General features: G+C 39.7%; 3 protein-coding genes across 5 annotated transcripts in view; all 3 read right to left on the reverse strand.

The window, feature by feature from the left end:
* Positions 1 to 15,611, reverse strand: part of LOC112153685 (protocadherin gamma-C5) — a 529,198-nt gene that overhangs the window by 451,607 nt on the left and 61,980 nt on the right. The window lies entirely within an intron of this gene.
* Positions 6,015 to 8,470, reverse strand: LOC118599229 (protocadherin beta-16-like; the record flags this gene model as incomplete). The annotated part of the gene is given in 1 exon segment (XM_036213912.1): positions 6,015 to 8,470. A coding segment is annotated over 1 exon segment (2,396 nt), but the record flags the coding sequence as incomplete, so codon positions are not given.
* LOC112153682 (putative protocadherin beta-18) lies at positions 10,961 to 13,394 on the reverse strand (the record flags this gene model as incomplete). The annotated part of the gene is given in 1 exon segment (XM_024284048.2): positions 10,961 to 13,394. A coding segment is annotated over 1 exon segment (2,419 nt), but the record flags the coding sequence as incomplete, so codon positions are not given.

Genomic DNA, 15,611 nt, shown 5'->3' on the forward strand with positions numbered 1-15,611 from the left:
ACTTTTAAACAACTTAAAAACCGTACCTAAGCATTCAAAACTTCCTCCAGACATTGTAAACTATACTTTGTGCAACTTTAACAAAATCTTTTTATGCTTGGATTGGGACAAAAAGAGAGAGAAAAAAGATCGAGGTATCTTGCCAATAATCTTTAAAATGATCAAAGCTTCCAATAAAATAAACTGATGGTAAATGGTGCATACTTGTATAGCGCTCTTCTACCTTCCTCAAACGCCCCCAAGTCACTTTACAATCATACCATTCACATACATTCACAAACTGATAGCACTTCCACTGCCAAACACTGGAGCCAACCTTTAAAACCAGAGACAGTGCGGTGTTCAGTATCTTGTGGAAGTGGAAAAGGCGGAAATTGAACCGATCAAAGGTAGACCGCCCCACCGCAAATGATCAAATGAAATAAAAAGGAAGAGGGGTATGAGTAGTATAGGAAAGTGCTAAATCATTCTGAGATTCCTGCAAACCTCTGGCCAGAAAAAAAAGAAAAAATCAGCACCAAGGACAGGGAAAGCCATGACAAACTTTCAGCACTGATTAAGGAAAGGGAATTTAAGTAAATACTACCACATAATAATGATATTACAGTTTTTCCCAATTGCTAAAACACTAAGTGCCATTCTTCAAACCAGCTGATCAATTGGTTTCACTCTTTTCTCAAAAACATCCCTCTTTGGTCAAAACCTAAAACACAATTTGCAGTTAAAACACAATTTTAAAGACTCTAATTTATTCTTTGCAAAATACATGACACATTTTCACTTTTAAAACACAGCTAGCATTCACAACACAAAAGAGGCAAAAAGTGAACACAAAGAGTCAAAACTCAAACTCTGTTCCAACACAACAATCACCAGACATTCGTTGCTAATCAACTACAGTGAATATAGAGGTAGTTTCGCAACAACTGAGCAGCTTTTTACAGTAAAGATAGATAACAGAGAAAGACCCAGACCCACACCACACTTCTCTTGCACCATTGTGTGAATAGTGTCAAGTGTTTTGTTGTGTGGTGTGTTGTGCTAGCTGCAGGTTTGTTAGTTTTGACAACTGAGTCTTCATTAAGACCTTTAAGTGAGCTTTTGACTGAAGAGTCAAGAATTTTGTACATTTAACGTTTAGTTTGAAAATCCTGTTTGGTGTTATGATATGTAGAGTGTTGTTTTTGCTGTGTGTGTGTACATTTTGACAACAGAGTCTTAATTTTGACCTCAAAGTGAGCTTTTGACACAAGGGTCAATTGTTTTGTATATTTAGCTTATATAATAAAAATAATTTTTGGTGATTTGTTAAACTGGTTTAATGTTTCAGAAAATGTGTTTCAGTATTTGAAGAAAAAAAAACTGTAAAATTGGTCCTACCTCAGGGGAAGCATCATTATCTCCAAAAGCCTCCAGAAAGTCAGTAGGACTCTTCCTGAGAGTCTGGTCAGCAGGCAGCGTGTTGTCATTGTAAGAAGACACAAACTTAAAGTCACTGGTTCGAGATCCTGTTGTCAGGTAGGCGTCATAATTGTAAGCGCTGCGTAAAGTTCCTGTGCCGTCAACATCTGCGTAATTAGGAGGCAGATAACCGCTGGGGATGGCAACTGCTCCATCAAACAAGAGTCGGGGCTTTCTCCTGCGACAAAACCTCACACCCAAGATGATGATGATGAAGGTCAGGAAGAAGGTGGACACACAAACCAGAGCGATGATCAGATAGGAAGTCAGTTTGGAGTTCTTCTCCTCGTAAGAAATCTCCTTGAGTTCTGGCACCTCAGCCAAGTTATCGGAGATGAGTAAATACATGGCACAGGTGGCAGACAGAGAGGGCTGTCCGTTATCTTTGACTGCCACAATCAGGTTCTGTTTCATGCTGTCAGATTGGGAAATGTCCCGCTGCGTCCTGATCTCTCCACTGTGCAGACCGATGGTGAAAAGTCCCGGATCAGTGGATTTGACTATATGATAGGACAGCCAGGCGTTCTGTCCAGAGTCGGCGTCCACCGCGATCACTTTGGACACCAGAGAGCCTCCGTGTGCAGCTTTGGGGACCAGCTCGGTCATGAAGGAGCTGCCCTCCGGGGCGGGGTACAGAATCTGAGGAGAGTTGTCGTTCACATCCCAGATCAACACACTCACGCTCACGTTGCTGCTGAGCGGAGGAGAACCGTTGTCTCTGGCCATCACCTGCACTTGAAAACTCCTCAACTGTTCATAATCAAACGACCTGACAGCGTGGATCAGCCCCGTGTCTCCGTTCACAGACACATAGGAGGACACCGGGGCTCCGTTCACCTCAGCAGCTAACAGAGAATAAATCACTGTACCGTTTTGTCTCCAGTCGGGGTCTCGAGCGCTCACCCGACATAAAGTGGAGCCAGCTTGGTTGTTTTCGCTCACATATGCGCTGTACGACTGTTCCTCAAACACAGGTGGGTTGTCGTTGATGTCAGCTACAGATAAGTGAACACTTTTAGACGAGGACAGAGGTGGAGAGCCCTCGTCAGTGGCAAAGATGCTAATGTTGTAATCAGACACTAGTTCACGGTCCAGCTGTCCTGTGCTCACCACAGAATAATAGTTTTTGATGGAAGGAACCAACTTAAAAGGTGCGTTTGATTCAACATAACAGCGGACTTGTCGGTTCCTCTCAGAGTCTCTGTCCTGCACGTTAATGATGCCCACCTCTGTACCAGGAGGGACGTTCTCTGGGATTGGATTAGACAGAGACTTCACATTAATGATTGGAGCATTGTCATTTAAATCAAGAACTTCAATAATCAAAGTTGCATATGAAACTAACCCCATGCCATCTTTTGCACTTATTTGCATTTCATATGAAGATGTTCTCTCATAATCTATATCACCATTGACAGTCACCTCACCTGATTTGTAATTTAAAGAAAAGGCGTCACGATTTTCATCTACATGATCAAATCCATAAGTAATTTCACTGTTTATTCCTTCATCTGCATCAGTGGCAGAAACAGTGAGAACAACAGTACCTGCAGGAGAGTTTTCAGGCAGAGTAGCTTTATACACACTCTGGCTGAACACGGGTACGTTATCATTCGCGTCCAGCACGGTGACGTGTATGACTACAGTACCTGATCTCTGCGGAGATCCTCCATCAAACGCAGTCAGCAACAGAGAGATGTCTTTTTTCTCCTCCCTGTCTAATTCTTTGTCCAAGATTAGTTCGCAGTATTTCCGTCCACCTGCTTTTGTATTTATTTCTAATTTGAAATGATGATTCTCCTGAAGTGAATATGTCTTAACAGTATTCTCACCGATGTCGCCATCATGTGCTTCTCCTAAAAGAAAACGCTCTCCTTTATCGGCAGATTCTCTAATTTCGAATCTTTGAGATTCCTCTTTAAATTGTGGTGAATTATCGTTAATATCTTGAATATTTATATTAATGCGGTGCAGTTCCAATGGATTTTCTAGCACAAGCTCTTGCTTGACGACACACGACGGCCTCTTTGCGCAAAGCGCCTCCCTGTCGATCCTTTCTGTAACAATGATCTCTCCCGTCTTCAGGTTAATTCCACAGCACTGAACCCCGTTGTCCTCCGGATCCATCCGCGCCCTCCGTGCGGCCAATTTGGCAGAATCTAGTCCAAGATCCTTTGCGAGGTTTCCGATGGGAGATCCTTTTTTCATCTCCTCCGGAATAGAGTAGCTCACGTCTCCATTGACAGGGCGGATAGCCAGACAAACAAAAGCAAGGCCGCAGTAGAGCTCACGGAGACGAGTCTTCATTTTGGATACCATAAACACGTACACTGTTGTTTAGAATGTATGAAAGTAAAATAAATAAATGAAAGATCGTGGATTTCACAAACAAAAACGATCGCGCTGTACGTTTGATCGGCGCGGCTGCACACAGTGAGAAGGAAACCCAAATGTGTATCTGCTGACAAAAAAACTGGTGTAGATGCAGTCTTACTTATTTTTAGGTCCACACTGACACCATGAGTATGTCTTCAGGAACAGCAATATTCATACTGCTTCTGTTCATATTTTTGAATCTCCTATGGGCAATCGGGAAAAAAATCGTTTTTTTTTTTTTTAACACAAGATTCATTAAGAAAATCTTAATATTCCCTAAATTAATCTAGCACTGGTTCTGAGTATAAACAGGTGAAATAAAATGACTTTAGAAAATTATTTGCATTTAATTTCAAGTTTAAAACACTTTGCAAATAGATAAATATTACAGGATTATCATTTATATATTTATTTATTTGGAAAAATAAAACAAAGTGTTGTCTTTTCTTTTAAATGATACAACTTGTCCAAGAATGATTTAAAAATATTTATATTAGAAAGATTCTATTTTTTGTTTTATCTCTAAAATAAGAATATCATTGATGTGGTAAGGTCTGCTCATGGATTAGAATGATTTCTCATTTAACTTGTCCAGGGGTCTGTAACTTTCTTGCTCAGGAGCCACTTGTGGATTTCACCCCTCCATTGTGGCTCTCAAGATTAAAGAAAAAGAAAAATAATTTTCTATTTTAAATAAATATAGCGATGCACCTTCATCCAAGTCGCACTAAAACAATCTGTAGTCATGAAGAAATTGACCTGAAAGGCTCTTTAAATGTTGAAGGTGGAAGACCCCTGAACTGGTCAAACACTTTCATTTAGTATAAAGGATAATTCCCTTTGCAAGACAAAAAAAGCATACATATGTCCATGATTTTATTTATTGTTTTATAATTTAAGTCTTTACTAGGTTTACTCAAAATTTTAAGGTTTGTTTTTCTTTAAAAAAATAAAAACATGTAACAATTATCAAACACGATCAGAACAAACCAGATCAAATTTAAAAGAGCAGTCAACATGTTTAGACACGCATGATTTGCAAGTACAACAGAAAAATACTCCTAGTAATGTAAAAACTTTGTTATTGCTGAAACATCGTTCACACCAAAAATATAAAATTGAAGACAATGCAGTACAAATAAATGAGACAAAAAAAGAAAAACCTTTCATGAAAAGAAAATGAAGCAATGTTCCTCATGAAGGAAAAACAAAGTTATACACTTCTAACGATTTATCATCATCTCCAAATGCATCAGCAAGTCTGTGCGACTTTTAAGTGAGTGTTAGGTAAGTGAAATAAAATACAAGTTACCAACACCCTACCAGCATATGCACCACCACACCTCATAAAATAAATATTAAGTAACTTAAAAAGCACAAAAGCAAGAAAAGGTTTCTCAGGGAACTATCAAAAACTAGACGGCAAACATCTTCCTGACTCAGAAGGACTATCAAAACTCTAAATTAATCAGTTATATCAGAAGGAATTTAACTTGGAGTCTGATCACTAGGCAGTGAGAGGTAAAAGTGCTTCCAATAGCATGTTTTCTAAAACCATGAAAATGAAAAAAAGGAGGAAATAAAAATGTGAAACTATCAAAACACAGAAGTGCATCAGTAGGTTCACCAAATTGATCATCAGAGGAAAAAAAAAAGTGTAAGCTCTTACAATGTCATAAGCACATTTTTGGAATGACATAATGGAGCCCATTCATCTGGGGAAGAATCATCATCTATAAGAGACTATGTAAAGTCTCTCATACCTTTCCTGAGAGTTTGATAAGTGGGCACTGTGTTATCATGTAGGGGGACACAAACTTAAAAGTCCACAATTTCAAAAGTAAATGTAACCAACAAGCCACCAGCATGAGCACGACAACTACTTGCAAAAGATAACAAGGAAAAAAAGAGATGTTTCTCACGAAACTAAACAAAATTGAAAGCATCTACCTATAGCTCTAAAAGAAAACGATCATCTCTAAATGCTTAAGTCTGTAAGAATTTATCTTTGAGTCAAATAGAGAGGAAACAGTGCTTTGATTGGCACGTTGACTAACTAAACTAAAGAAAGAAAGAAAAAAAAAAGCCTAAAACGAGCAAAGAATAAAAGAAGAAAAAGAAACTGAAAAACCATTAAAGGGGGGGGGGTGTTTCCTACCTGGGATGCATCACTAGAGTCATCAAAAGCCTCCAGAAAGTCAGTAGGACTCTTTCTGAGAGTCTGGTCAGCAGGCAGCGTGTTGTCATTGTAAGAAGACACAAACTTAAAGTCACTGGTTCGAGATCCTGTTGTCAGGTAGGCGTCATAATTGTAAGCGCTGCGTAAAGTTCCTGTGCCGTCAACATCTGCGTAATTAGGAGGCAGATAACCGCTGGGGATGGCAACTGCTCCATCAAACAAGAGTCGGGGCTTTCTCCTGCGACAAAACCTCACACCCAAGATGATGATGATGAAGGTCAGGAAGAAGGTGGACACACAAACCAGAGCGATGATCAGATAGGAAGTCAGTTTGGAGTTCTTCTCCTCGTAAGAAATCTCCTTGAGTTCTGGCACCTCAGCCAAGTTATCGGAGATGAGTAAATACATGGCACAGGTGGCAGACAGAGAGGGCTGTCCGTTATCTTTGACTGCCACAATCAGGTTCTGTTTCATGCTGTCAGATTGGGAAATGTCCCGCTGCGTCCTGATCTCTCCACTGTGCAGACCGATGGTGAAAAGTCCCGGATCAGTGGATTTGACTATATGATAGGACAGCCAGGCGTTCTGTCCAGAGTCGGCGTCCACCGCGATCACTTTGGACACCAGAGAGCCTCCGTGTGCAGCTTTGGGGACCAGCTCGGTCATGAAGGAGCTGCCCTCCGGGGCGGGGTACAGAATCTGAGGAGAGTTGTCGTTCACATCCCAGATCAACACACTCACGCTCACGTTGCTGCTGAGCGGAGGAGAACCGTTGTCTCTGGCCATCACCTGCACTTGAAAACTCCTCAACTGTTCATAATCAAACGACCTGACAGCGTGGATCAGCCCCGTGTCTCCGTTCACAGACACATAGGAGGACACCGGGGCGCCGTTCACCTCAGCAGCTAACAGAGAATAAATCACTGTACCGTTTTGTCTCCAGTCGGGGTCTCGAGCGCTCACCCGACATAAAGTGGAGCCAGCTTGGTTGTTTTCACTTACATATGCGCTGTACGACTGTTCCTCAAACACAGGTGGGTTGTCGTTGATGTCAGCTACAGATAAGTGAACACTTTTAGACGAGGACAGAGGTGGAGAGCCCTCGTCAGTGGCAAAGATGCTAATGTTGTAATCAGACACTAGTTCACGGTCCAGCTGTCCTGTGCTCACCACAGAATAATAGTTTTTGATGGAAGGAACCAACTTAAAAGGAGCGTTGCCTTGAATGGAGCAGCGGACCTGTCCGTTCTTGTCAGAGTCTCTGTCCTGCACGTTAATGATGCCCACCTCTGTACCAGGTGGGGCGTTCTCTGGGATGGAGCTGGACAGAGATTTTAAACTGATGGTTGGCGGGTTATCATTCACATCCATTATATCTATATTTACCGTACAATATGAAGTTAGACCTGGACCATCTTTTGCTCTTATGCGAAGTTCAATAGATCCTTCTTTTTCATAGTCCACTTCTCCCATAACTCGTATCTCTCCTGTCTTTTGATCAAGCGAGAACAGAGAAACATGGTTGTTGGACACGTGATCAAAAATATATGTGACGTCACCGTTAGGGCCTTCGTCTGCATCCGTAGCTGTTACTGCAGTAACTAATGTGCCAACATCCGAGTTTTCTGCCAGAGTGCATTTATAGACAGACTTACTGAATACAGGAGCATTATCGTTTGCGTCTAAAACAGTGACGTGAACAGCCGCAGTCCCTGACCTCTGAGGATTCCCACCGTCTTTGGCAGTGAGAATAAGTCTTAGCTCCGCCTTTTGTTCTCTGTCCAATTCTTTTATTAATTCTAATTCCGGCTGCTTACGCCCACTCACCTCTGTATTGACGTGAACAGTGAAATGTTCATTGTTCTGTAATTCATACCGCTGCACCGCGTTACTGCCGATGTCTGCATCACGGGCTTCAGTCAGCAAGAATCTGGCCCCTTTAGCGGCAGATTCTCTAATTTCAAAAGAAATCAGGTTTTCACTGAACTCGGGGGCGTTGTCGTTTATATCTTGCACTTGAATGCTGATCCGGTGAAGCTCCAAAGGATTTTCCAGAACAAGCTCCTCTTTTAAAATGCACGTCACCTTTTTACCACATAGACTTTCCCGATCCATCCTCTCCGCGACAATCAAATCCCCCGTCCTCGGATTAATTTCACTGTACCTTTTATCAGTCTTGTCTGCATCAATGCGGGCTTTACGCACAGAGAGGCTCGCAGTGCTCAGCCCGAGATCTTTGGCAATATTTCCGATCACGGAGCCGCGTTTCATTTCCTCCACGACCGTGTAGCTGACATCCCCGTGCGCAAAATGCGCAAAGATAAAAATGAAAAGATAAAAACGATGTCTAAAGAATCCTCTGTACATAGTGCTCCACAATGACTGTGTTTCCATCCTCTCTTATCACTTAATTTTTCGGTAGATTATGCCAGCAATGGCTGCCTTTGTTCTTAACGGAGCGCCACAGCACAATAACGCCTAGAAATGGAGGCAAAGATGAAGGCACGAAGACCTCTTTGCTTTCTTGGTGGACAGTGACACCAAGAGTCCTAATAAATTACAGCAATGTACACTCAGATATCTGACAATTTCACTACAATATCAGGTTTTGTATTTTTTTCTTTTTAAATTTATATAAGGTTCTCATCCATAATCAGCTATATATTTTCTTAACCTTTTTGCATTTATTTTTATAGACAAGTGACAGTATTGGTGGAATTAATTCTAAAATAAAGGATAGAGGGACATCATTCTAATAATCTAAATGAAGATAAAGCAGAAAAAAATGCAATCTTCACGGTCTTTAAAAAAATTACAGGTTTGTATTTGTACACTTTTTATACAATAATGTGATCTTAACCCACAAAGACCCAGACCCATTTTCCTTAAAAATAAAATTAAGTAGAAAACACACAAACCAAGTTGATCAAAGAAAAAATCTCAGATAAGTTTCTGTTACACTCATGTCACTAATTATTCTTATGGGTTAAAATAAGACTTAAACTAATATATGTATATATTTTATTTATTTAATAATAATAATAATAATAATAGCTAAAAAGAGAATACCTGTTGAACTTATATAGCTGACAGTTACAATTTTATTTTTTTATTTAAGTTTAAACAAAGGAATTGGCATCAAACTCTTTGACATAAAAATAAGCATTCCAAGAGTGCTGATAACAGTGCTGTAATCTAACCACTTTGCATGCTTGTATTGCAGCTGTAAACACTGGAAAAATATTAAATACTTTTGGGCAAAAACTGCTAGAAGATAAACTATTGAGCCATGAATTATTAAATGTGTCTGTGAACTTGTTGTAATAACTTAACAACCACAGCGATTATCATATATTTTGTTATGGCTACACCAAACTGGAAAAAAAAAAATGGCTGAGGCTTGCAGAGTTATTCAGCTGACATGCACAATCTATAAATGTCTTTCATTATGTTCAACAACAGTGGAATAATGGAGCAGAATGTCTCAGATGCATTTCTGTTCAGCTTCTAATACTGTAATATTTGTGTCACACTTTCACTGCAAGCTTGTAAATGCCGTTTTTAAAAATGTTATAGAAATATTGTATGTCGTGTTCTTGTCTGCAAGACAGTCAGTTTGTCATTCAAGTCATAAACACCACCAGCTGCCAATGAATAACTTACTAATAAGTACAACCTAATATATAATCAACTATCAACAATATCTAGACCTGCAACAAAGAGTGAGACTAATCTGAGACCTTGTATTTTTCCTCGGGTTTCCATTTCTCAGTTTTCCATACTTGTTTAATCCCTTTAGGGCTCATATTTGGACTAAGATAGAGTACACCTTGGATGGTTTACCAGTTCAAAGAGCCACAAAACCAAATAGTTACATTCTCAAAAAAGAAAATATTTAGTCAAAAATTGAAGTATGTTTTTGAACTGTGAGAAAAAGCCAGAGTGCCAGAAAACATAAATAATAATAATAATAGTCCCACACACGCACAGGTAAAACTTGCAAATTCCACACAGGAAGGTCTCGGCCAGGATTTCAACCAGGGGCTTCTCTCACTGAGCTGAGGATGCTAACAACTGCACCGCGCAAGCCGGAAATAGTTTCCAAATTTTCAACAATCTCAAATTCAGCACCAAGGACAACACACATTCCAGACTGATGTATATTTGCTAATGCCGTGTAGAGTTGGTAAATGATCCTAAAAAATAAAAATACTGTGATTAAATGAAAAAAAAAGAGTTTTCATTCTTTTTTTCCTAAATATTGTTCAGTTATATATGCATTTCATTTATCCAATAAGTATATTTTACTGGACAAAAATAAATAAATACAGTGCAAAAAATGAAATTGAATGTGTGCACTTAAAACTGGAGAGGTAAGTCAGGCTCGTCCCATCAGGAAACAGCCTTGGGAAAGACCAATGAGCTGTGGAGTGCCTAATGCTCTTCTAGCATGGCAGATGTCTTAGGAAAGGAAAGTCTACCCATCTATCCTAAACCTTCTGCCCCTACGACTGGCTCTAGAAGGCAAAAAAACATGAATCCATAAGCAAATGGAAAAACAAACTTCTGTAAATCATTACATATTCATTAACAAAAAAAGTGGGGGAAAAAAAAATTGTACATAGTGTAGCTATAATATTGGGCAAAATTGTGCATGCGATAGTCTTATAGTTCCAAAAATTCAGCAACCATATTTCATTATTTTTTTTCATTCTAGGAGGAGGAACAAGCCATAGAATTCTCTGTGTCTTTGTTACACACTATTTCCTTTTCATTTTATAACAAAAACATCTAGTTGAAAAAAAAAAAAAACAGAAAATGAAAAAAGGAAAACCTCCATCCAAAATAAAGCACTAATGTGAGAGTTTAAAAGCTTAAAAATAACTAAATAATAATATTTAAAACAAAATAAAATGTAAACAATAAAAAGGCTTTTAGTCATGGCTCGGTTAATATTGTTTATGTAAGATAAATGATCTTTAGAAAAGAAAAGTAATTTTTTTTTATATGTAAAAGAAGCTGATGTGGTGAAAGAATTCCTACCTGGGATGCATCACTAGAGTCATCAAAAGCCTCCAGAAAGTCAGTAGGACTCTTCCTGAGAGTCTGGTCAGCAGGCAGCGTGTTGTCATTGTAAGAAGACACAAACTTAAAGTCACTGGTTCGAGATCCTGTTGTCAGGTAGGCGTCATAATTGTAAGCGCTGCGTAAAGTTCCTGTGCCGTCAACATCTGCGTAATTAGGAGGCAGATAACCGCTGGGGATGGCAACTGCTCCATCAAACAAGAGTCGGGGCTTTCTCCTGCGACAAAACCTCACACCCAAGATGATGATGATGAAGGTCAGGAAGAAGGTGGACACACAAACCAGAGCGATGATCAGATAGGAAGTCAGTTTGGAGTTCTTCTCCTCGTAAGAAATCTCCTTGAGTTCTGGCACCTCAGCCAAGTTATCGGAGATGAGTAAATACATGGCACAGGTGGCAGACAGAGAGGGCTGTCCGTTATCTTTGACTGCCACAATCAGGTTCTGTTTCATGCTGTCAGATTGGGAAATGTCCCGCTGCGTCCTGATCTCTCCACTGTGCAGACCGATGGTGAAAAGTCCCGGATCAGTGGATTTGACTATATGATAGGACAGCCAGGCGTTCTGTCCAGAGTCGGCGTCCACCGCGATCACTTTGGACACCAGAGAGCCTCCGTGTGCAGCTTTGGGGACCAGCTCGGTCATGAAGGAGCTGCCCTCCGGGGCGGGGTACAGAATCTGAGGAGAGTTGTCGTTCACATCCCAGATCAACACACTCACGCTCACGTTGCTGCTGAGCGGAGGAGAACCGTTGTCTCTGGCCATCACCTGCACTTGAAAACTCCTCAACTGTTCATAATCAAACGACCTGACAGCGTGGATCAGCCCCGTGTCTCCGTTCACAGACACATAGGAGGACACCGGGGCTCCGTTCACCTCAGCAGCTAACAGAGAATAAATCACTGTACCGTTTTGTCTCCAGTCGGGGTCTCGAGCGCTCACCCGACATAAAGTGGAGCCAGCTTGGTTGTTTTCGCTCACATATGCGCTGTACGACTGTTCCTCAAACACAGGTGGGTTGTCGTTGATGTCAGCTACAGATAAGTGAACACTTTTAGACGAGGACAGAGGTGGAGAGCCCTCGTCAGTGGCAAAGATGCTAATGTTGTAATCAGACACTAGTTCACGGTCCAGCTGTCCTGTGCTCACCACAGAATAATAGTTTTTGATGGAAGGAACCAACTTAAAAGGAGCATTTGATTCAATATAACAGCGGACTTGACGGTTCCTCTCAGAGTCTCTGTCCTGCACGTTAATGATGCCCACCTCTGTACCAGGAGCGGCGTTCTCTGGAATGGAGCTGATCAGAGATTTTATGTTAATAACTGGGGCATTGTCATTTACATCTGTAATATCAATAATTAGTTTCCTTTCAGATGAAAGACCATATCCATCTTTGGCTACAACCATCAGTTCATATTTTGAACCCTCCTCATAATCAATGTCACCTGTCACAACAATCTCTCCAGTTTTCTCATCAAGTGAAAAAAGCTTCTTTGATTTTTCAGACAATCGGCTAAATTCATAAGTTATCTCTCCATTTATTCCTTCATCTGCATCTGATGCGCTCACTCTGATAACTGGAGTGTTTAGAGGGGAGTTTTCCTGTAAACTCGCTGTATAAACAGACTCAGTAAACACAGGAGCGTTATCATTAGCATCAAGTACTGTCACATGAATGACTACAGTCCCTGATCTCTGAGGAGAACCACCATCTACAGCCGTCAGCAATAATTTCAGCTCCTGCTGCTCCTCTCGGTCTAATTCTTTATTCAAAACCAGTTCTCCGTATTTATTACCAGCATTTGTGGTTTGGATATTAAATACAAAATGAGGGTTTTCCTGCAGGATGTAGTTCTGAACTGCGTTCAGGCCTATATCTGCGTCATGCGCGGCAACAATGCGATAACGAGCGCCTTTTACAGCCGATTCACTTATTTCAAGCTTCATATCGTCTTTTTGGAATATCGGTGCGTTGTCATTAACATCTTGGATATTTAGCGATAAGCGGCGCAGCTCTAGAGGATTTTCTAACACCAGGTCGAATTTCAGAACGCACGTCGGCTTTTCCCCGCAGTGCTCCTCCCGGTCTATTCTGCCAGAAACGAACAAATCTCCGTTTTTCTCGTTTATCCCACAATACGGTTTCTCACTGCCCTCCATGTCCACACGTGGTTTTCGAGTAGAAATTTGCTCCTTTTCGATTCCAAGATCCTTGGCGACATTTCCAATCAGATATCCGGGCTTCAGCTCTTCCAGAACGGTGTAACTCAGGTCTCCATTTACGCAGCGCGCCAGAACAAAGAAAAGGACAAAGATCGAAAATGGACCAGAAACCCGCGAAAGATCCATCATCGAAAATGCCCTCCAGACTCAACAGAACAAACAATTATATCAAAGGAATATTTATAAATCCATATAGTCCGTCGATCGCTGAATGCGCATTTATAGCTTTTGTCTCGTATGCGGTTGGTTAGAGAGAACACAGCCAGTCCCAGAAATGAGCACTAAAGAACACAAGTTCTCCTTTGCTGGTGTTCTACTGACACCTTGAGCATAAATGAAATATAACACAGTTCAAATTGAGGCATTTCTGATGACGGAGGAATGCTGGGTAAAGAAATGTTTATTTTAATCCAATAATGTTGTTTATCTTATTTAATTCTCAGCAGCCAAAGGAAAAATAATTTTTGGTTACATAAAACGTACATGTTATTCTTATATACCCTGACATTACTTGTCATGCATACAAAATCATTTTTTGTTACACTGTAAGAACAAGAGTGATCTTTTCCTTCTCCATGATAAAACGAAGGTTAGAAATTGGTAAAGGGAAATAAACAAAAAATCACTCACTGCAACGGAGAACTAATAAAAAATGCATTGCATTCATAATGATTCAGTTAACTAGAGCCTCATCATCAAGAAATTTGAAGACGAGAACAAAACAAACAAAAAAAAATAACAGATATAAGCATGAAAAAAGTCAGAAATGTAATAAAAAATGCATGTATGAAATATTCACTATGTTTAAACAATGCATCAGAAAAAAAAGATTCACAATGGCAATTTCAAAACCAAAACATCTGGTGACGTATGAAAAAGATGAAGATACTAAGTCAACATGGAAGCCTGAAAGCCTGCATTAAAAACAGCAACAGTGATTTTCAGCACCATGGAGAGAGACACTAGGAACGCTGCACTTCACACAGACTATCGGGCATCAACCATTTTTAATCTAGACCAATGAAACAACTAAAATTCAAGACCAACTAACCACAGACATGAGACTATTTTTAATAAGTAAATTATTGACAGAAGAGAGAAAACAAGAACATTTGGAAACTCTAAATTGGAGGTTTTACATTCAAATCACTTAAAACGTTGGGAAAAAGATGTAGAGTAATAACAAACAAGGATGATGCTAAAAATCATTATGAACACTTGCAGGATAACAACAAAAGTTGTCAAAGTTTTGAGCCCATTTAAAAACATTCAAGGCCAAAAGACAAAGAAAGTTTAAAGTTCAAGTCGATGAAATTCATTAAACACCAAGAAGTTTAGATTTGTCAAATCAACAACAAAACAAAGCTGGAGCAGACTTCAGTAGATGATTTCAACTAAATATTTAAACTTTTATGACAAAAAAAGTAGACCTCTTGCATAAACTTTCTTTATCTATCTTTACTTAATAAAACAATCTCCATTTCATTGGTTAAACTGTGTAGAGTTCTTTGTCTTATGACGAATGCAGCTGTTAAATATGTCATATCAGTTCAAATAACTTTTTTCTTTGGGAATATTGCAACTAAAAATTTGTACCACAATAAGAAAGTGATTTTAAATTATACCAAAACTTAGAGCAAAACATTAAATACAAAGAAAAGGCATACAGTGTGTTATATGTTAGGTAAAATGTACTGTTATTTTTCTCTTAATTTATTATTGTAAAAATAAATGCATCTATTCTTAGATATTTCAGGTATTGTTATGTATTGTTTAAAGGTAAGCTGCGTTAAAAACAACAAAAAGATCCAGAGAAATTTAATCTTTATCATAATCCTATTTAAAAGGTACAAGTAACCAACGCTGCACAGTAGCACAATAGTTAGCGCTCTCGTCTGACAGCAAACAGAACCTGATTCAAGCAGCGACCGTTCTGTGGGGCGTTCTCATATCATTGTGCATGGGTTTTCTCCAGCCTCTCTAACTCACTCCCAAGGTAAAAAAATAAATAATAATAATATTTAAAAAAAACTTCATCTGGTAAGCTAAACTGTCCATAGCTGTGATTGTGTGTGCTTGTGTATGAGTAATTTTTGGCCAGACAGATTTGTGACTTATCCAAGGTATACCACGTCTTTTCTCAACAGTGGCCGTGGCAGGCTCCAGCTACATCATCCCCCCAGAAACAGATACAACGAGTTAAGTAAAGTAAAATACAAGAAACCGACATCACCACACCTTGCAAAACAAGTAATTAGGAATTTAAAATAGATCAAAAGTAGGA

Source organism: Oryzias melastigma, linkage group LG10 (assembly GCF_002922805.2).
Source record: "Oryzias melastigma strain HK-1 linkage group LG10, ASM292280v2, whole genome shotgun sequence".
NCBI classification, from domain to species: Eukaryota; Metazoa; Chordata; class Actinopteri; order Beloniformes; family Adrianichthyidae; genus Oryzias; species Oryzias melastigma.